Source organism: Dermochelys coriacea, chromosome 1, assembly GCF_009764565.3.
Source record: "Dermochelys coriacea isolate rDerCor1 chromosome 1, rDerCor1.pri.v4, whole genome shotgun sequence".
NCBI classification, from domain to species: domain Eukaryota; kingdom Metazoa; phylum Chordata; order Testudines; family Dermochelyidae; genus Dermochelys; species Dermochelys coriacea.
In genome coordinates this window covers 330,084,753-330,106,734 of record NC_050068.2, presented here as the reverse complement: position 1 = coordinate 330,106,734, position 21,982 = coordinate 330,084,753, and the positions used below count along the sequence as shown (strand labels likewise).

The 21,982-nt window shown below is 44.7% G+C and overlaps 1 protein-coding gene across 30 annotated transcripts in view; it reads left to right on the top strand.

Moving 5' to 3' along the window:
* MAGI2 (membrane associated guanylate kinase, WW and PDZ domain containing 2) overlaps positions 1 to 21,982 on the top strand; it is a 1,173,000-nt gene that overhangs the window by 1,120,111 nt on the left and 30,907 nt on the right. For all 30 annotated transcript variants that reach the window (XM_038415335.2, XM_043497794.1, XM_043497686.1 and 27 more), the window contains one exon: positions 21,558 to 21,696. In XM_038415335.2, coding sequence (XP_038271263.1) covers positions 21,558 to 21,696 — 139 coding nt within the window. The remainder of the gene's footprint in view (positions 1 to 21,557; positions 21,697 to 21,982) is intronic.

The window sequence follows — 21,982 nt, the reverse complement described above, 5'->3', positions numbered from 1 at the left end:
ATTGTAAAGAGAAAATGGAATTGTAGGTAAGATCAGAAACATGACTTGAACATCCCTGTTAACTGGGTTGGGCACAGGAGATTGAGCACAGAAATCTGTTTTAATTTACTTTCCAAAAATTCTTTCAAACCACTATCCTCCTGCCATGAAATCTGTTTTTACAGGTTTGCTAACAATGCCCCATAGTCATCATTCTGTGGTATTATAGATACCAGAGGAGTCAGATGCCAGAAGAGACATCATAGCCACTACAGGGGTTAGCAAGAGATTTCTGGTACTTGTGATGCCTAAGAGAGCCAGTGTCTCCCTATAAACCCAGAAGAGAAAGTGGATTCAAATGGACAGGAAAAATAATTTTATACGGTTAAATTAGAACTGATTCCTGATATAATTATTGGGTGCTGATATTATCACAAGAGCTCTAAAAGATCATATCAAAGGACTGGTTTGCAAATATTTCTGTTCTTCAAATCAGTGATTCTCAACCTTTCCAGACTGCTGTACCCCTTTCAGGAGTCTGATTTCAGCCCCTGGAGGCGGGGCTTCGGCTTCGGCTTCAGCTTCAGCTTCAGCATGTATCTTAGCTTCGCAGGTCCCCTGCTTGCCACCTCCTAATGCTGGCCCTGCATATGCAACCCCCCTAAATTCATCCCATGACCTCCCCCTGGGGGCCACCACTCCAGATTGAGAAACGCTGATATAGTATATAGAGCAGTATAAGTTAGTTATTATCTATATGAAATTTTAATTTGTACTGACTTCGCTAGTGCTTTTTATGGAACCTGTTTAGGCAAATATCTAGATAAGTTGATGTATCCCCTGGAAGACCTCTGCATATCCCCAAGGGTACCTGTGCCCCTGGTTGAGAACCACTGCTTCAAATTGATATAATACACTCATGCAATACAGAGCTTCTTCATGTATAGCTGTCTTTTAGAACAGTCTCCATGTGCTATTACATAGTATTGTAAAACATGACATCAAAAGTAGCTCTAGAAATCAAAACTGCTTTGTCTCTTGAGTACCTGCCATGAACCCCACTGCATACCACCAGAACCTTTAAATTGTGCCCCTACCACTATCAGCAGTTACCAGTTGCTTCTGCCCAGATCCTTCTCAGCAATGCTGCTGCCAAGACAGTTATCCCCCATTCTCTATTTGTTCATTTGGGCTTTCTTCCCTAAGTGTAGCACCTTACATTTGTCTTTGTTGAATTTCATTTTGTTGTCTACAGCCCAGTTCTCCAATGTATCAAAATACCTTTGAATTTTAGCTCTATCCTCCAAGGGTTGGCAACCCTCCCCATCCACCCCCCAGTTTTGTGTCATCTGCATATTTGATCAATATGCTCTCTAGACCTACATCCAGGTCATTAATAAAGATATTAATTAATACTGGCTCCAGAACAGATCCCTGTAGAACCCCACTCAAGACTTCCTTCCTATCTGACATCATTTCATTAATAATTACTCATTGTTTGTGGTTGTTAAATCAATTATGTATCCATTTAATGGTAGTTCTGCCAAACCAGCATTTCTCCAGCTTACTTAACAGAATGTCATGTGGTACTGTACCAAAAGCTCTGCTAAACTCCAGGTATATTATGTCTACCACATTCCCCCTCTGTCCACCAAACCAGTTACCCTGACAAAGAAAGAAATCAGGCTGGTTTGGCATGATTTGTTCTTAGTAAATTCATGCTGGTTGCTAGTGATTACCTCTTCATCCTCCAGGTATTTGCAAATTGAATGTTTTATATATTGCTCTAACAGCTTCCCAGGTACTGAGGTCAGGCTCACAGGTCTACAGTTCCTCAGCTTTTCCTTTTTATCATTTTTTAAATGGGCACTATGCTAGCCCTTCTCAAGTCTTATGAGACCTCTCCTGTCATCCAGGAGTTTGCGAATATTATTGCCAATGGCTCTGAGATTTCTTCAGCCAATTCCTTTAGCACTCTGGGGTGAATAGCATCAGGCCCCGCTGACTTGAATTCATTCTCATTAGTCAGAAGATATCTGACATGTTCTTTACTTATCATGATCTTCATCTCTTCCCCTTATTGTCTGTGGTAACTTCGCTAGTCGTCCGGTCACATGTTACTTTTTGTGAGAAGACTGAAGCAAAGTAGGCATTGAGCAGCTCTGTCTCCCATTACCAGCTCACCTTCTCCAGCGGGCCCACACCATCCCTGATCTTTTTTTTTTTGTCTGACATATTTGTAGAACCCCTTCTTGTTGTCTCTAACATTTCTTGCCAGCTGTAACTCATTATTTACCTTGGCTTTTCTGATTTGTCTCTACATGCTCATGCTATTTCCATATATACTTCCTTGGTGACATGTCCCTCCTTTCATTCCCTGGATGTATCCCTTTTGGGTAGTAGATTGCTAAAAAGCTCCTGTGGCTCTTCTTAACTTCCCTCTGCATTGGAATAGTTTGCTGTTGAGTCTCTAATACTGTATTACATCTTTTAGGAACTTCCAGCCTTCTTCAAATCTTTTTCTCCCTAACTGATCTTTGCATGGGACCTTTCCTACTATTCCTCTGCATTGGTTTAAATCTGAAGTCCAGTGTCCTTGTTTTGCTATTCTCATGTCCTCCTTTCCTAGGGATCTTGAATTCTGTCAGATCATGATCACTTCCTCCCAAGTTCCCAACCACATTCACGTTTGCAACTAATTCATCACTATTGACAACACCAATTCCAAAATGGATGACCCCCCTAATTATTTCCAAAACTTTCTAAATTAAAAAGTTGTCCCCCCTACATACTAAGAACTTGCAGGACATAATATGTTTTTCTGTAATAGTGTTCCAACAGCTATTAGGGAAGTGATAATCCTCCATTAATACTAGCTCATATGTGTTAGCTAATCTTGTTACCTGCTTGTAGAATGCCTCATCCACTTTCTTGTCATGATTTGGTGATCTATAATAGACCCCCACCATAGCATTGCTACTGTTCTTTTCCCTTAGTATCCTCACCCAGAAACTCTCAATAGGTTTCTGCTTACTTCCTTTTGGACTTTGGAGCAAGTGTATACATTCTTGATGTACAGCACAATGCCTCTTCTTTTTTTCCCATACCTGTCCTTCTGGAACAAACTATATCCCTCAGTGCTGGTATTTCCATCATGGGAGTTGTCTCACCAAGTCTGCAATACAAATTAAGTCATGACTTTCTTCATATACCGTGACTTCCAGTTCATCCTGCTTGCTCCCCAAACTCCTTGCATTGGTATGCAGGCATCAAAGATATTTTGCAGACTGCCCTGTTGCTTTTCTTCTTGCCTCTTTAATGCATTTGTGATTTCCGATCCCTTCTCAAGAATTTAGACCCTTCCCCTTGACTTCCTTACTTGAGGCTAGATGCGCATTGGCCAGATTTTTGTCACCATGCCCCATAAGACCTAGTTTAAAGCTCTCCTTATCACATTAGCTGGATGATGTACAAAGATGATCTTCCCGGTATTTGATAGATGGAGCCCATCCCAGCACAGTAATCCTCTTTCCTGGAATATTATATCTGCAGAACCCAAAATCTTTGAAAGAAAATCTAAGAAATTAGGAAAATCAATCTAAATAAAGAATGTGGGTATAACCATCTACTGCAAAGGGTAATAAACACAAAAGAATAGCTTACCAGGGAATATAGTTGAAGCAAAAAATGTAAATTAATTACAGATGCCTAGATTTTGAGAGAGGAGACAATAGAAAAGAATGGAGAAAAGATAGTAAGGGGAGACTCAAAAAAGAAAGGTAGGCATATGACACTTTTTTGAATTATAAACAGAAGTGATTTTAACTATACAAAATTAAAGATACTTTCCAACTGCACTACCAGTATCCATCAACCCATAAATCATTGGAGGGAAAATGGTGATCCACTGGGGTTGCATTTTAACTGGTGTATTCTGCAGTCTTAGGTGATATAGACTCACCTTTTTTATAGTCAGACAAATGCTGATTCTGAGGTTACTAAACCTCCCTAACAGCTGCACTACAATATTTAATGTTCTGAATGATGACAAGGAGACTTACCCTGTCAGCTTGCTCCTCTTTCTGCCAATCCTGCCAAAGTCAGTCCCAACCCCTGCCCCCGTAGGAAGTGGACTTCTTGCTTGTAGAGGGGAAAAGCAAGGGACATGTGAAAAGAGGATGGGCACTCTTTGCTATCATCCCCCTGCAGATATGCGGGGATTTTCTGGTAGAAAATATCCATATTTCAAGCAAGTTATCCCTTCATGTTCAGAATAACCTTTACTTTAGATGTCACGTTTCTTGCGTAGCTGCTGGGGAAGCTGCTGGGAGCTCAGCTGTGCAATCATGAGCAAGGCTGCGGCAAGTGAACTGTGCTGTCATGAGCAAGTGTAGTGAACCGAACCTCCACACTATTCAGCAACTATCCTACGGGTGGGTCTCATCCCCTGCTCACTCAGAATGCAAGCGCAGAAAAAAAACCACATAAATAGGAACAATAGGACAAAATCTTCACAAGGTGAACCTCCAGGCGCTTCCTCTCAGCTGTGCAGATATTTCCTGGGTAGGGAACAATTTGGCCCTGTGTCTCTGAAATCAAAGCAAGGAAAAGCGGTGTGGGAAATGGAAAAAAGAACGGGAAAAACATTGTCAAAGTTGAGGGCTTGCAAAGCATGAAAAGTGCAACAAGCTGCAGGACCTGCGTTGGAATCTATTCAGCAAATACATAAAAAAAGAAAACAGAGTGAAGAAGGTGAAAAGCACTACAAAGTTTAGGAGGATGTGAAAATCCTACACAGGTAAGGTCAGTGGCTGGGTCAATTGACTCAATGGCAATAAATAAACTGAAAAAGATGAGTGTACAAGGCTGATGGACCTGAAAGCATGAGCAATGAGATGTGAGACATTCACTTATGAAAGATACACTAAGAACACATAGAGGAGGAGATTAAACAATTTAAAGTACTGTCTGGAAGAGGGGGAAAGTAATGTAACTGAACTCAACAAGTGGCAAGATATCAAAGGCTCTGTGTTGTCTATAAAATATATTCAGTCTCATAGTCTTTGTGCCCAGTCCTGCACCATGCTATGTACTTTTGCAGCACTCAGCACTTTACAAGACTGAAGTGCAGAGCTGGTCAAAAAATGGCGTTTATTTCCCTGCAGAAAATTGCAACTTTTTTGCAAAGAAAGTCTAAAACAGAAAATTTCAATTAAAAATTGCTGCTATGGTACCTTATGCCCCTATTCCCCTCTAGGGAACAGAATTCCAGACCGGATTACATTTGCCAAGATGCAACCTAGTCTCCCCTCCTACAGTGCATTATAAAAGATTAATCTGGCTTGGGAATGCAACCCAGGTTGGAAAACAGAGGCATGAGGCACACAAACTGCAACTCCCATGAGCACCTGTTCATCATTTCTGAATTGAAATGTTTGTGTTTGGGACGTTCTGCTTTTTGATGAAGATTCAAAGCTCTCCATAGAAAGTGGACACTTTTTGCAAAAATATTAATTTAATTGAAAGCTCAATTTTCTATTGAAAAAAACTGTTTCAACAGAAAATTTTCAACCAGCCATAGTAGAAAACGCCTTTTTGCTTTTCACTTGCCTGCGATTGTTGTTTATAACAGCTGCTGTATTTGCTTAGACATACATTGAATTACGTGTGCCAAAATCTATAAAACACAATAAATTTACTCCAGATTTATGGCAATGTAACTGAAAGCAGAAAATGATGTCATGTATCTGACCCATTGCTTTGTACATCCTTTTGACATACATTTAGTATGAAAGATACTATAGAAAACCAAATTTTATAATATAAGCAAAAATTGTGTGAGGAAAGCAGCTGAAAGTTTGCCAGTGCTCTTCAACAGCTGTGTTGCTGCTATTAAAATGTTTGAAATAGTAATTCTCCCCTCTCATTCCCCTCTCTCCCATTTTATGAATGTCTGGATTTGATTTTGGATTACTGAAATCTGCAGTTTCGTGGAAGTGACTTAGTCTTTGTTACAGCAAGAATGTTCCTTGTGCACAGCAATAGACCACATGGCCTAGTGGATAGTGCAGTAGACTGGGACTCAGGAGACCTGGGTTTTATGCATGATGTTGTCACCAGCATCCTTGGACAAGTCCCTTCACCGCTCAATTTCCCCATCTGAAAACGGGGATAATACTTTCCTGCTTTATATAGCACTTGGAGATGCTACATAAGAACTAGTTATTATTTGTTTCTATCTGTGTTTCACTTGCTGTTTTTTAAATTCTGTATTATACTGTGCTACATGGCTTACATTATACCTTGATGTGCATCGTCTGTTTCTCTTTATAAATTACCCACATAGAAAACAGTTTTTAATGATTTTCAGAACCATCATGACAAAGAAATACACTAAGACAGCACATTCTTTAGTTGCTGCCATTATCTAGCGATTTGCAATCCACCCTAGTGGTACAAACCAACATTTAGCTGCCCTTTCCCTCTGAATTGTCAGTCCTCATGGGGCACTTTCATTCAAATGCCAATTCCTTACTTCATCCATCACTATCCACCCATACTTGTAGAGAGGTTGGGGTGTGATTGATCAGAATTCTGGGAATTAAGTTGGTATATTCAAGCATATTAGCTGCATGCCAGCCCAGAGCATAGTGAGCCAGCATGCTATTTTAGTACAAATGACAATACCCAAGGAAGTTTGTTTTGACACATAGACAAAAATGTTAAGAACTGTATTGTGTATATTCAGCGAAGAAATGTAAAATGAGTTTCTTTAGGATAGTAAATATATTTCAGCAGTATGAAGGCTTAATAAATTGTGAGATTTAACCACAAGTGAGTGATAAGACAGCATTATTCTCAAAAGCTGAATACATTTTATAGAGATCATTTCTGGAAAAGTAAAGAGAAAAAATACTTCTTTCACAAATGTGATTAACTTGTTTCTCTCAAAAATGTGTTCAGCTTCACTCATTACAAACATCTTTATAACTCTGTGGCTAACAACAAAATCCTTGTAACCAGATAAGGAAAAGAATGTTGAGTTAATAATATCTGCTTAATATGGTTTAATGTACAATTTTACAAATAAAATGTCAGATACTGTCCACCAAATGCATCCGATGAAGTGAGCTGTAGCTCACGAAAGCTTATGCTCTAATAAATTTGTTAGTCTCTAAGGTGCCACAAGTACTCCTTTGTACTTTGTACTTAAACCTGCATTTCTAGGAGAATTATAAAGCTTTCCTGCTCCATGATGTGAATTAGTATAAACTTTAGGAAATTATGCATAACATGCAGAGCATTTTTAAAAATAGTGCTCAGGAAAGATGCCAAATAGCAGGCCTGATGACTGAAGTCCTCTGCCCTAGAACAGGTACAGCATAAGCAGCACCTCTACAAAATTTCTCACACTGCCTCAGTGTGAGAAATTTCTCACACAGTCACTGAGTTGGAGGGATAACCTATAGGCGTGACCAGAGGGCTCTGTCTCCATACACATTCAGTGTTTGGCCTCTATGTAGTCTTTCTAACCATGGTTCCGATGATTATCTAGAGGGAACTAGAATGAGATGACTTGTCCATTGAAAACAGGATTGAGATCACCAGACAGTTATCAGAAAACTTTCATTTACTAGCACTTTTATTGGTATAACTTATGTTGCTCAGGGGTGTAAAAAACCCATCCTTCTGAGTGACATAAGTTACACCAACAGAAGTGCCCGCATGGACAGTGCTATCTTGGCAGGAGACACTCTGATATGCACATGGGAGAGCTTACAGTGGTGCTGCTGCATTGGTACAGCTGTGATACTGTAAGGTCTCTAATGTAGTCATGGCCTAAAAGACTCTTCAGGTTTGGCTACATGACATGGAGGTGAAAGGCTCTAGTACATCCTACTAACATTATATCATGTTACTCCATGAAAATAATTTTAAAAGTGTGTCCATTAAGCACAGTTAGAGAATGAACTAGCCTTTCAACTTCGAAAGCCAAATTCAGCTTAGTTTATGGGCAGCAGTGCAATTTTGCCAGCAAAGTTGGAGAGCGCATATAGACCGTCAGCGTACCCTGAGCTGCCCTGGTCCCCTCCCAAGGCCCTTCAACAGCATGAGCCTCATCTCCTAACCCCACCACCACAATCCACGAACACCTCTATCTTCCCAGACATTCACTCACTCATTCCTCCTTCCAATTTCCAGTTTCTCTTTACAAAATTCTCCTTGTCCCAACAATGTCCCTCCCCCCCATACACCCCCCTCCAATTCTCCCCTCAGCCTTCACCCCAAGCTTGTTTTCCCCAAACTCCCTTTCCCCAAGATTTTCCCTCCGCTCACACTAGTTTGTGGTCCTCAATAGCTCCCTTCCCCTGTACCTGAACCTCTATGGAAGGTGAGAAGAGAGTAAAAGTTGGAGCTGTCACTGGGTAGGGGGCTGAAGCTCCATTTCTCTTTTTGCAGCTAGCTCAGATCCCTCCCTGCCCCACAGGACTCCCTGTTATCTGTGCATATTAACTTGTTGTGACCAAGCACAGAGCAGCTTCATGCCTGCCCATGAGGTAGAGCAATACCTAGTGCCCACTGTTACAGCTTTTTCTCTGCCCACTTGAGTAGCTGATTGTCAGCAGAAGGAAGACGGAATTACTGCTTCTCAAGGCAGCAGCCTCAGACACTCCACTTTGCTGCCTTCCTCTTTCCCTCCCTCTCAAGTGTCTGCTGAAAGACAGATGCGGAGGACACATATGTCATCCATTCCTCCCAAAAAAGGACATTCATACTTATGTGTGAAATTATTCTGAGGGTCTCAGTCCAGTCCAAATAATAACTTACACTGTAACTAGGTATATCTGATAACTTTGCTCAAATGTTTTTGATGCAGCAACAGCACCTTGCTGTGAGCAAGCTTGCACAGTGTCTGACTATTCCGTGTCTATCTCCAGGGAGTAAAATAAAGGCTTTCTTGTCTACACTTACTGAAAAAAATCTATTCCAGAATAGTTATTCCAGTAAATTTCCAAATGTAGACAAGCCCTTAGTCTTTCAGTTTCACTGAGAACAAATGTATGCAATAATACATAATGTAAAAAACATGTTTCAATTGTAAAATATAATGCCCATATAAGTGGGGGCTGTTATTTTTCTGAGGATAATTAGTCTCTTTCAAGAGGTTTTAATTATAAAATCCATTAATAAGATGGCAGACAGTAATGCCCGCTGCAAAAACTCATCAGGGGCTGCTTTTACCATTAGATTTCCCTATTTAACATAGATTGAAAGCCTGCACATGCAATTATATTCATTTTTGTGCAGCAGGGAAACTCTGCACCTCTTTAATGACACAGACATATTTATTCAAGAAGTGCATAGTAGCTGAGGCAAGTTTAAGGTAGGCTGGTGTGAGTAGTTTCAAAATATATAAAAACACAAACATCCTTTTTTGCCACATAGCAGCTATATACATTGTCTCCTTGTGTTGAACATGTTTAAAATTCTGATTGTATGTGCTGGTTGGCTTCTGTTCACAAGACAATTATTAATTACTTAAGTATAAAATAAGGATAGTTCAAAAAGTGTGTAACAAAAGTCACATGCTGGAGGCTCTTTATTATAATGACTTAAGAAAGCGTTACATTTTTATTTCTAATTAACCTATCAATAGTGATCTCGCCTAAATACTCCTTAGGAATATTATCTTCTCATTATTGCCAGAAAACATGCTGCCCAATTTCATAGCTCAGTTGTTTTTATGCATGGGTGGAGAATCTGAATTAACTTGAACTGAAACAAACTTTTTTTTTAGGGACAACTCTCCCCCGCTCACACTAGTTTCATAAGTACATTCAATAAATTAATATGCCATGGAAAAAATGAATAATGTTTATTTTTATGCTTACACATTATAGGAATAAAATACAGTAGCATTTTATTCATTAATTTAATCATGGCAGTAGATAAATTAGTGGATTCTGATAGGTATTTATCTCGACTAGTACTAAAAATTCCATCAGAGCTACATTCTTTTAAAAAAGAAACATCACATCAAATTAATGCTTGTGAAAGTTTCCAGATTCTTAGCCCTGGAGACTGCATTTCCACAGAACAAGTACAGCACAGACAGCAGCCATGCAAGCTTCCCATAGTGACCTGCCAACGGGCTTCATCCTTAAGTGGGTGGGAATATTTTGAGGAAGGGGAAAATAAGTCATTCATGCCTTGTCCTTTTAGATGAGACTGCCAAGAAGGTTACAAATCACTGTTAGTGCCAATTGTGGGGGTGGTTATTGTGCTGCAGTGCTTGCCTGCTGGGAACTGGAATGAGCCCACTAACTCATTTCACATAGGCCATCAAACAGCCATCAGATGGGCTGCTTTCATTATAACTGTGCATGCAGCTCCCTTGTAAAGCTGTTTTTTTAAAGAAAAAAAATTGACGTAAAAGACTGGAAGCCACAATCTATGGCTTTATGATGCTAAAGTATTGAATTCCAAGGGCTACATTCTCCAAACCCTGCATGCTATCTGTGCCTTTGAAAACTGGGGATTGGGGTGCAAGTGCTCTTGTGGGCTGCCATACAAAAATTACACCACATGACATGTTAGTACCAGACATTAATTCTCCAGGCATTTGAGGTTCAGTTCAGATAAACATCCCCACCTCATTGGATGCTTATCTAAACCTTTTAGGAACTATCCAGATCATTTTATACCCTCCTCACTTAACTCCCCTCCTTTCTTCACAGGCCTCATATGACAAACACAGAAAATAACCCTTCCTCCTGCAGGCCCTGTCTCTCCCATGACCTTGAGAAGTCTTCTGACATGAGATTCCACCCTCTATGCACATCATCTGTGGGTACCAAACTGGCCCAACCCTGCTCCTGCTGCTTGTTGGTAGGGAGGGACCAGCCTGCAGCACTCCATTTCCCCCAGGTAACATCAACTTCTGGGGGCAGCCAACCAGCCCACTGCCTCCTTACCTCTGCAACAGGACAACACCAGGTTCTTCCAGTCCCATCTTGTGTCACTGCACACTAGTATGTTCGCAGGCTGGGTTGGAGATGCCCAGGCTATACGAGGCTGGTGTGTTAAACAAGCCATTCTCACAATATAATTTAATTTGCGGACAAAGAAAGAATGCCGTCTAGTGTAAAAGCACAGGGGCCCAGACCCACAAAGGGACTTAGCTCAACTTAAGATTGTAGTGTAGACATGCCCTAGGTTAGGTCGACTTACAGCCACCACAGTAATTTCAGCAGTGGCTGATAGCCACACTACCCTCGTTCTGTTTGTGGTGCACATCCTCACGAGGACCACTTCCCCTGACTGAAGAGGGGCAGTGTGAGGGGCTGAGACCAAAGCTCCACACAGCTCCCCACCGGGAACCCAGCTGCCCCCAAGGCAGGGCTTCTCACCTCCAGCGGGGAGATCCGCGCCTGAAGGCCGGTCAGCTGCCATGCTCCCAGGGAGGAGCAGCTGAGCTCCCAGCCAGGAGCTGGAAGATTCAGTCCAGCCAGACTCCAGTGTGGAGGCCACACAGTAGCTCAAGCCTGGAGCCTGGGTGGCAGCCCAGCTTGGAGTGGAGACCCAGCGGAGCCCTGAAATTGACAAGCCAGACAACAACTGATGTAAGGAACGCAATGTCTACATGGACATTATGTTGTCCTAACTGCACTGACACAAGCCCTATGCCTCTGGTGGATTTGGAGTTATTATGTCCGTGTAGTAGGGCTCTTTCATCGGCAGGAGTGAGGCAGTCGTGTGTACACTGACATAAGCGGCCTTACATCGACCTCACGGTATAGTGCAGACAGTGATGAGCTGCCAAAATCTTAACAACGGGTTCCCTCCTCACCCCACAAGGGGGTCGTTGCCCACCCCTGCCCCATCCAACCCCCGTGTTCCTTGACGCCCCCCCTGCCCCATCCAGCCCCCTCCCCTGTCCCTTGACTGCCCCAAGAACTGGGCAAGAGGGTCTTGTGGGCTACTGTAGTGGGTGCCCACCCCACCCCTAAGAGCTAGAGGGACCTGCTGGGGGGCAAGGTGGGGAGTCCCGGTGTGCTTACCTGGGGCAGCTCCCAGGAAGCATCTGGCAGGTCCCTCTGGCTCCTAGGGGCAGGGGAGCATAGCTAGGGGAGAGCAGAGGGAGCGGCCGCTCCTCTCACTGTTCACATCCAAAGTGGCACCTTAGGCAATGATTCCCTGGGTGCTCTGGGGAAAATTGGTGGGTGCAGAGCACCCGCCGGCAGCTTCCAGCCCCAGCTCACCTCACCTCTGCTCCACCTCCTCCCCTGAACGCGCCGCCCCGCTCTGCTTCTCCGCCCCCCCCCCCCCCCGCAGCTTCCCATGAGTCAGCTGTTCAGCAGGAAGCCGGGGAGGGCTGAGAAGCAGGCGACGGCTTCACACTCAGGCCGAGGGTGGCGGAGGTGAGCTAGGGCGGGGAGCGGTTCCCCTGCGCACCCCCCCACCCACCCCCAGGCTACCTACTGCAGCGCGGGCGGCCCTCCTCACGCCCCCCCCTGCGCCCGAGCTCACCTCCACTCTGTCTCCCTGGGCCGGAGCGGGAAGCCACCGCTTGCTTCTCAGCCTGCCCCAGCTTCCCACGCAAACAGCTGATTTATGGGAAGCCTGCGGGGGGGAGGGGGCGGAGAAGTACAGCGGGACGGCACATTCAGGGGAGAAGGGGATGGCAGAGCGGAGATGAGCTGGGGCCGGGGGTGTGGCAGGGAGCTGCCGGTGGGTGCTTTGCACCCACCAAATTTTCCCTTGGGTGCTCCAGGGCTGGAGTACCCATGGAGTCGGTGCCTAAGGCGCCACTTTTGGCCGGTTAAATTTAGAAGCCCTTTTAGAACCAATAGTCCCTCGCGGAACAACCAGTTCTTAAAGGGCTTCTAAATTTAACAACCGGTTCTAGCAAATTGGTGAGAACTGGCTCCAGCGCACCACTGAGTGCAGACCAGGCCTTAGGCATAGCAATGCTGATTGTCACAATGCCTAACTTGTAGGCGGCTAGAAAATCCAATAGGCATGCTAAGAGGCAGGCTACCTAATTGGGCCCCATGGGTGAAATGGACGTTCCCTGGTTCATGGATCACTCTGGATTTAGGCAGGAAATAGAGCCTTGAATGAGACATCAGTGCACATGCCCAGAGGCAGAAACTCTGGCAGCTAGGAAATTTCTACTGCAAAAACTTAGGCACTGAGTGAGCTTAGGTGTTTTCAGTGTTAGGCGGCAGCCAAGCGGGAGTTTTGTGACTCAAAGTGGAGGCTAAAACTTGGACATAGGCACCTAAGCCTGGGAGTTAGATGCTTAAATACCTTTGTGGATCTGGGCCAGTGACTAAATGTACAATGGCAGTGTTGGTACATTAACCTATAAACTTTGTATATGTTTTTAAGACATCCAAGTGGAAAAGGGTTGCTCTGTGGCCAGAGGTGAAAGTAAGCTGGTCTGGTCTGGCGTTCCAGCAAGAGCCAGTACGCCATGCCAGACCAGATGGACCGGCTTCCCCGGCGGTGATTTAAAGTGCCCAGTGCTCCTGCCATTGTGAGGAGCCCCAGACCCATTAAATTACCTCCGCAGCTCCAGCAGTGGGGCTTGGGCAGCACTTTAAAGGGCCCAGGGCTCCCCACAGTGGCAGGACCCCTGAGCCCTTTAAAGCACTGCCGGAGCCTGGCTGCCGGAGCCAGGCTCAGGCGGGAATTTAAACTTTAAAGCGCCACCAGAGCTCTGGCACTGGGGCTCAGGCGGGGGCTCCCCGCAGTGGCCGGAGCACCAAGTCCTTTAAATCCCTGCCTGAGCCCAGCTGCCGGAGCCCCGGGGCTCTGGCAGCTGGGCTCCAGCAGGGATTTAAATGCTTGGAGCTCTGTGGCAGCCGGGAGCCCTGGGCCCTTTAATTCACCCCGAGCCCCAGAGCTCCCAGCTGCCTCTGCAGAGGGGTGATTTAAAGGCCCCAGGGCTCCCAGCCAGAGCCCCGGGGCCTTTAAATTGCCTCTTCCGGTTGAGGCCACGCCCCCACTCAGGACTCCGGCGTACTTTAAGTTATTTTCACCTCTGTCTGTGGCTGAGGTCTCATGCAATAGGCAGGACAGATGTATACCTTCCTGAGAGACAGCTGAGTTTTGCAGAAATGCCACTTTACAGTAACAGTCAGATTTTTAAACAGCTCCCATATGAAGTGGCCAGATGTTCAAAGGCATTGGGCCAGCAGCACTTTCCATTGCTCTCAATAGGAACTGCTGGGCAATGAGCACGCTTTAAAATCTGGCCACTTCATTTAGGTGCCTAAATGAGAACTGAGCTCTCTTGAAAATCTGGACCAAGTGCTCCAACCACATTTTTGTAGGGGACCAATTTCCTGTTGTCTGTGTTGAAATTAATATTTTAATCCATTAAATATACAAAAGGTTATTTTAATAGCAAGTTATTTTCTTCAGTATGGCCAATGAGACCAAAACAAAGGCAACCAGCGGGGGCAGCGGTGGAATGTGTTATTAACTTAACCTTTTTCCATATTAAAATGGATTAAAATCTCTGTCCACTCAGGAGTGCAGAGGAGTTGCTATGGGCTTTACAAGAAGGACTGTACTCTGAACCATAATTTTCCTGAGTGCCCATCTACGAAGGGTTTTAATCAAGGAGTTTTAAAAACATCTCCTCCGTTTTATCTACACTGACACTTCTCATGACATCATATAGTCTTCATAGTCTCTCTGTATTCCTCCCTACAATAGATTTAGTACAGTCACTTTAAAATTAGATACACATGACTAGCAGTCAAGTACCTCCCACTGTGAGAAGGCTCTAGATGCAGGCAAATGGAGTTCTGATCCTGTTGAGCTATAACAAAGCAGACAAAAGCTGTCCTAGCACTGATAAATACTATTATTTAACCTTATACGGCTGTTTTCCTAGTGATTCTTCCTGAGTTGCTGATCTTCAGCAACTGCATCTTGTTTATATTGCCACTGCTCCTTCAGATGTCATCCTATGTTGTATTTTGGAGTTTGGTTACAGGCAAAATGAACTGGTAGTTTCTTCAGCACAGCTGCAAAATATTAATGAAATGGCTGATGTGCTGCTGATAGCATGCTCACCGACCTGTCGCTTGGCCACATTGCTGATATAACTGTACTGCAAAATGAGGGGGAGGCTGTGTAATTCCAGCATTGCATGAACTGCATCAGATTTGCTTTTATATACTCTTTCTCTACCAATTTCTGCCATGCTGACCAGATATGGCTGAAAGTAATCTGTACCCTAATCGCTGAGAAGATGTGAAGTCTCTGCGAAGGTCAGCTCTTCTCAGTAAGACAGTGGTAGCAGAGTCAAATAGGTTCCAAAATTGGGAGGGTGATAGGAGTGTGGGGAGTGTTAGTGGCTATGGATCAGACATATCACAAAAGGGTGTGCACTGTACATATAGAATATGCAAATACTTATTTTTACATGTGATGTACTTTAGGCTGTAAAATGCGGAAAAGATTTGATACTCCTGAGAGCTGGTGCAGAGTGTTACTCATATGAGCACAAGATAAAAGTGATAAGCAGATACCTTTGGGAACCTGATCCTGCATTAATGAGTGTGCTGCTGCATAGCCATCAGACCTGCTTATTCTCTAGCATTTGGTCAGTTTGCTTAGCCCTCTGGTCGCTCCCTCACTGTCTCTGGCTTTCCTCAGTCCCACTACCCCATTGTGGGAACAGTGACAAACAAAAGGGAAGAGGAGCAGCACAAGCCTGCAGGTCCTGTATCTGTACCACTTTAAGGGTATGTCTACACTACAAAATTAGGTCGAATTTATAGAAGTCGATTTTTTAGAAATCATTTTTATATAGTAGAGCATTTTGTGTGGGGGGACACACTATCAAAGTGCATTAACTCAGTGGAGTAGTTTCACAGTACAGGGTTAGCATCGACTTCCGGAGTGTTGCACTGTGGGTCTCTCTCCCACAGGTCCCGAAGTCTCCACCACCCATTGGAATTCTGGGTTGAGATGCCCGATGGGGCAAAAAACATTGTCGCGGGTGGTTCTGGGTGCATGTCGTCAGGCCCTCCCTCCCGCCGTGAAAGCAACGGCAGACAATTGTTTCGCACCTTTTTTCCTGAGTTACCTGTGCAGGCACCATACCACGGCAAGCATGGAGCCTGCTCAGCTCACTGTCACCGTATGTCACCAATGGCAGACATGGTACTGCATTGCTACACTAACAGCAGCAACCCATTGCCTTGTGGCAGCAGATGGTGCAATAGGCCTGAAAACCATTGTCATTGTGTCTGAGGTGCTCCTGGCCGCCTCAGTAAGATTGGTCAGGAGCGCCCAGGCAGACATGGGCACAGGGACTAAATTAGGAGTGACTCGACCAAGTCATTCTCTTTAGTCCTGCAGGCAGTCCTATTGCACCATCTGCTGCCGGGCAAGCAGAAGATGAGGATAGCTAGCAGTCATACTGCACCATCTTCTGCCAGCCAAAGATGTAAAAGCTAGATGGAGTTGATCAAAACAAGAAATAGACCAGATTTGTTTTGTATTTATTTGCTCCCTTTGTGAAATCAATGGCCAACAATTGTTTTGGTGAGGTCTGTCAGGGGCACTTTGAAAACTTTAATGGAGATTCAGTCCTGCCTGACATAACAGAGGGAGGAATAGCTTAGTGGGTTGAGCATTGGCCTACTAAACCCAGGGTTTTGAGTTCAGTCCTTGAAGGGGCCATTCTGCGTGATAGTTGCTTTTGTTTCTCCTTGATGTAAAGCCACTCCCTTTGTTGATTATAATTCCCTGTAAGTCATGTCATCAGTCGCCCCTCCCTCTGTCAGAGCAACGGCAGACAATCGTTCCGCGCCTTTTTTCTGTGCAGACACCATACCACGGCAAGTATGGAGCCTGCTCAGATCACTTTGGCAATTAGGAGCACATTAAACACCACACGCATTATCCAGCAGTATATGCAGTATCAGAACCTGGCAAAGCGAAACCGGGCAAGTAGGCGACATCAGCACGGTGACGAGAGTGATGAGGACATGGACACAGACTTCTCTCAAAGCCTGGGCCCTGGCAATGTGGGCATCATGGTGCTAATGGGGCAGGTTCATGCAGTGGAACACCGATTCTGGGCTCGGGAAACAAGCACAGACTGGTGGGACCGCATAGTGTTGCAGGTCTGGGACGATTCCCAGTGGCTGCGAAACTTTCGCATGCGTAAGGGCACTTTCATGGAACTTTGTGACTTGCTTTCCCGCCCTGAAGCGCATGATGAGAGCAGCCCTCACAGTTAAGAAGCGAGTGGCAATAGCCCTGTGGAAGCTTGCAATGCTAGACAGCTACTGGTCAGTCGGGAATCAATTTGGAGTGGGCAAATCTACTGTGTGGGCTGCTGTGATGCAAGTAGCCAACACAATCAAAGATCTGCTGATATCAAGGGTAGTGACCTTGGGAAATCTGCAGGTCATAGTGGATGGCTTTGCTGCAATGGGATTCCCTAACTGTGGTGGGGCCATAGATGGAACCCATATCCCTATCTTGGCACCGGTGCACCAAGCCGGCGAGTACATAAACTGCAAGAGGTACTTTTCAATAGTGCTGCAAGCACTGGTGGATCACAAGGGACGTTTCACCAACATCAGCGTGGGATGGCCGGGAAAGGTACATGACACTCGCATCTTCAGGAACTCTGGTCTGTTTCAAAAGCTGCAGGAAGGGACTTTATTCCCAGACCAGAAAATAACTGTTGGGGATGTTGAAATGCCTTGGGGACCCAGCCTACCCCTTAATGCCATGGCTCAGGAAGCCATACACAGGCAGCCTGGACAATAGTCAGGAGCTGTTCAACTACAGGCTGAGCAAGGCAGAATGGTGGTAGAATGTGCATTTGGACATTTAAACGCGCGCTGGCGCAGTTTACTAACTCGGTTAGACCTCAGCGAAACCAATATTCCCATTGTTATTGCTGCTTGCTGTGTGCTCCACAATATCTGTGAGAGTAGGGGGGAGACGTTTATGGCGGGGTGGGAGGTTGAGGAAAATCGACCAGCCACTGGTTACGTGCAGCCAGACACCAGGGCAGTTAGAAGAGCACAGGAGGGCGCATCAAAGAAGCTTTGAAAACCAGTTTCATGACTGGCCAGGCTACAGTGTGAAAGTTCTGTTTGTTTCTCCTTAATGAAACCCCCCGCCCTTTGGTTCACACTACTTCCCTGTAAGCTAATCACCTTCCTCTCCTCCCTTCGATCACCACGTGCAGAGGCAATAAAGTCATTGTTGCTTCACATTCATGCATTCTTTATTAATTAATCACACAAACCGGGGGATAACTGCCAAGGTAGCCCAGGAGGGGTGATGGAGGAGGGAAGGACAAGGCCACACAGCAGTTTAAACATTTAAAACTTTAAAACTTATTGAATGCCAGCCTTCTGTTGCTTGGGCAATCCTCTGGGGTGGAGTGGCTGGGTGGCCGGAGGCCCCCCCACCGCGTTCTTGGGCGTCTGGCTCAGGAGGCTATGGAACTTGGGGAGGAGGGTGGTTGGTTACACAAGGGCTGTAGCGGTGGTCTGTGCTTCAGTTGCCTTTCCTGCAGCTCAACCATATGCTGGAGCATATTCGTTTGATCCTCCAGCAGCCTCAGCATTGAATCCTGCCTCCTCTCATCATGCTGCCGCCACCTTTCAGCTTCAGCCCTCTCTTCAGCCCGCCACTTACTCTCTTCAGTCTGCCACTCTCCTCCCAGTCATTTTGTGGTTTCGTGCGCTCTGATATTGTCTGCCTCCACGCATTCGTCTGTGCTCTGTCAGTGTGGGAGGACAGCATGAGCTCAGAGAACATTGCATCGCGAGTGCATTTTTTTCGCCTTCTAATCCTCACTAGCCTCTGGGAAGGAGAAGATCCTGTGATCCTTGAAACACATGCAGCTGGTGGAGAAAAAAAAAAGGGATAGTAGTATTTAAAAAGACACATTTTATAGAACAATGGGTAAACTCTTTCACAGTAAACCTTGCTGTTAACATTACATACATAGCACATGTGCTTTCGTTCCAAGGTCGCATTTTGCCTCCCTCCACCACATGGCTAGCTCCTCATCCCTCCCCATGGCTAACAGCGGGGAACATTTCTGTTCAGCTACAGGCAAACGGCCCAGCAGGAACGGGCAATTCTGAATGTCCACTTAAGAAAAGCACCCTATTTCAACCAGGTGACCATGAATGATATCACTCTCCTGAGGATAACACAGAGAGATAAAGAACGGATGTTATTTGAATGCCAGCACACATACACTGTAATGCTTTGTTTCCCAAGTACATGCTACTGGCCTGGAGTGGTAAAGTGTCCTACCATGGTGGACGGAATAAGGCTGCCCTCCCCAGAAACCTTTTGCAAAGGCTTTGGGAGTACATCCAGGAGAGCCGCGAATGCCAGGGCAAATTAATCATTAAACATGCTTGCTTTTAAACCATGTATAGTATTTTAAAAGGTACACTCACCAGAGGACCCTTCTCTGCCTGGCAGGTCCAGGAGGCAGCCGTGGGTGGGTTCCGGGGGTACTGGCTCCAGGTCCAGGGTAAGAAACAGTTCCTGGCTGTCGGGAAAACCGGTTTCTCTACTTGCTTGCTGTGAGCTATCATCTTCCTCGTCCCCAAAACCTGCTTCCGTGTTGCCTCCATCTCCATTGAAGGAGTCAAACAACACAGCATGCAGCTCATCATAGAAGCGGCATATTTGGGGCTCTGACCCAGAGTGGCCATTTGCCTCTCTGGTTTTCTGGTAGGCTTGCCTCAGCTCTTTAAGTTTCATGTGGCACTGCTTCGGGTCCCTATTATGGCCTCTGTCCTTCATGCCCTGGGAGATTTTGACAAATGTTTTGGCATTTCGAAAACTGGAACGGAGTTCTGATAGCACGGATTCCTCTCCCCATACAGTGATCAGATCCCATACCTCCCGTTTGGTCCATGCTGGAGCTCTTTTGCAATTCTGGGACTCCATCATGGTCACCTCTGCTGATGAGCTCTACATGGTCACCTCTGCTGATGAGCTCTGCACTCACCTGCAGCTTGCCATGCTGGCCAAACAGGAAATTGAAATTCAAAAGTTTGCGGGCCTTTTCCTGTCTACCTGGCCAGTGCATCTGAGTTGAGACAGCTGTCCAGAGCGGTCACAATGGAGCACTCTGGGAAGCTCCTGAAGGCCAATACCCTCTAATTGCATCCACAGTACCCCAAATTCGACCCAGCAAGGTCAATTTCAGCGCTAATCTCCTTGTCGGTGTGGAGTAAGGAAATCGATTTTAAGAGTCCTTTAAGTCAAAAAAAAAGGGCTTCGTCGTTTGAATGGGTGCAGAGTTAAATCGATTTAACACTCCTAAATTCAACCTCAACTCCTAGTGTAGACCAGGGCTAAGGCACCAAACATCAGAACAGGCAGGACTTGATACTAGATCCATTCAAGGCAGCTGAAGCTAAAAAACTGAGCTGCTGGTAGCCAGCCAGAGAGCACCAGGCCAGGGCCAAAACACAAAGCCCTACACCAATTAGGAGCCTCAAGATCTTCAGAAGTTAGATAAGTATCCACTTACCTGAATTAAACCCAAGATACAAATCTCTTATAGTTTCCCCATTACTGCTAAGATTAATATACCACATGCAAGAGAAAAATTAATGTCTTAGAAACAGCTGTGAAATGTATGCCAATTTGCATCCACATTTCAATTTTGAGTAGTGACAGATTCCTTTAATAAAACTAATTATTAAATAACCCAACTGCTTCAAAAGAACATGAAACATGAACAAATTAATCCCCACAACACTTCTTGTGCGGCTGGTAAGTAAATCGCCCCACTTTATGGAAAAGGACACAAAGGCTGACAGAAATAATAATGAACCTGACTGTGGACATCAGTCAAATGGCAAATTAGTGGCAACAGAGCTAGAATTAGAACTCATTGGTCCCAGTATAGTTCTCCGTTCATTAGGCTATACTAGCTCATCATTTAGAAAGAGCAGGGCAGGTTTTTATGAATGAATAATTCAATATATGATCTCACAAGTACCATGATGTTTCTGTTTAACCTACAAAATAATTAGCTTGGGACACCAAACTTTCCTAATTTACTTAACATTAGCACTTCAAATGGTACTTTAAAATGGGATGATGCTCACTGAACATGATTTGGATATCAGCACTGAGAGGCCAGTGTACCTATACCATGAACTTCAGAGGCCTGTGTGACAAGCCAATACAGTACTGCTTTCAGTGATAATCAATCCAGTAAAGCACAGAAAAGATTTAAAAGTTCCCAGTGACTCCAGCACTTCAAGCAGTTCAAAAAAAACATTTTTGTATAGAAGGCATGTGACGTTACTATCACAATACATTAATTTTAGCAAAAGATGAGCAACATCCTATTCCATACTCAGAATCCATTCTGTGAGTTATTAAGTCTGGTGATAATATCCTTCAGCTAGGTAGGAACAAATGTACCCTGATGTCTGGCTTTCATTCAGCTAACCTGTGATCCACTGAATATGCCTATTTTTTTAAATATTCATTTTGTTGCAATTTTTGCCTGACTTGATATTTTTCTTACCTGACAGGTAGGGGATCAAATAATTGAAATCAATGGGGAAAGTACAAGGGACATGACACATGCCAGAGCAATAGAGCTAATCAAGTCTGGTGGCAGGAGAGTGCGGCTCTTATTAAAGCGTGGAACAGGCCAGGTTCCGGAATATGGTGGGTTTTCATTATTTTTCTTTCTCTGTGTGTGTGTGTGTGTGTGTGTGTGTGTGTGTGTGTATTTAAATTACATTTATTGTATACTAAGTATCAATTACACATTTAGGTCCCAGCACTTAAGCACATACTTAAGCACTTTCCTGAATATGGATGGACTTATGCACATGCTTAAGTGCTTTCTTGTACTGGTGCGGAACATATGCACACATCATTTTCAACTATGCCAGCCCTGTACAGGCAATGCTTAAAATATATTTACTGGTAGGAGCACTTTGAACTCTTT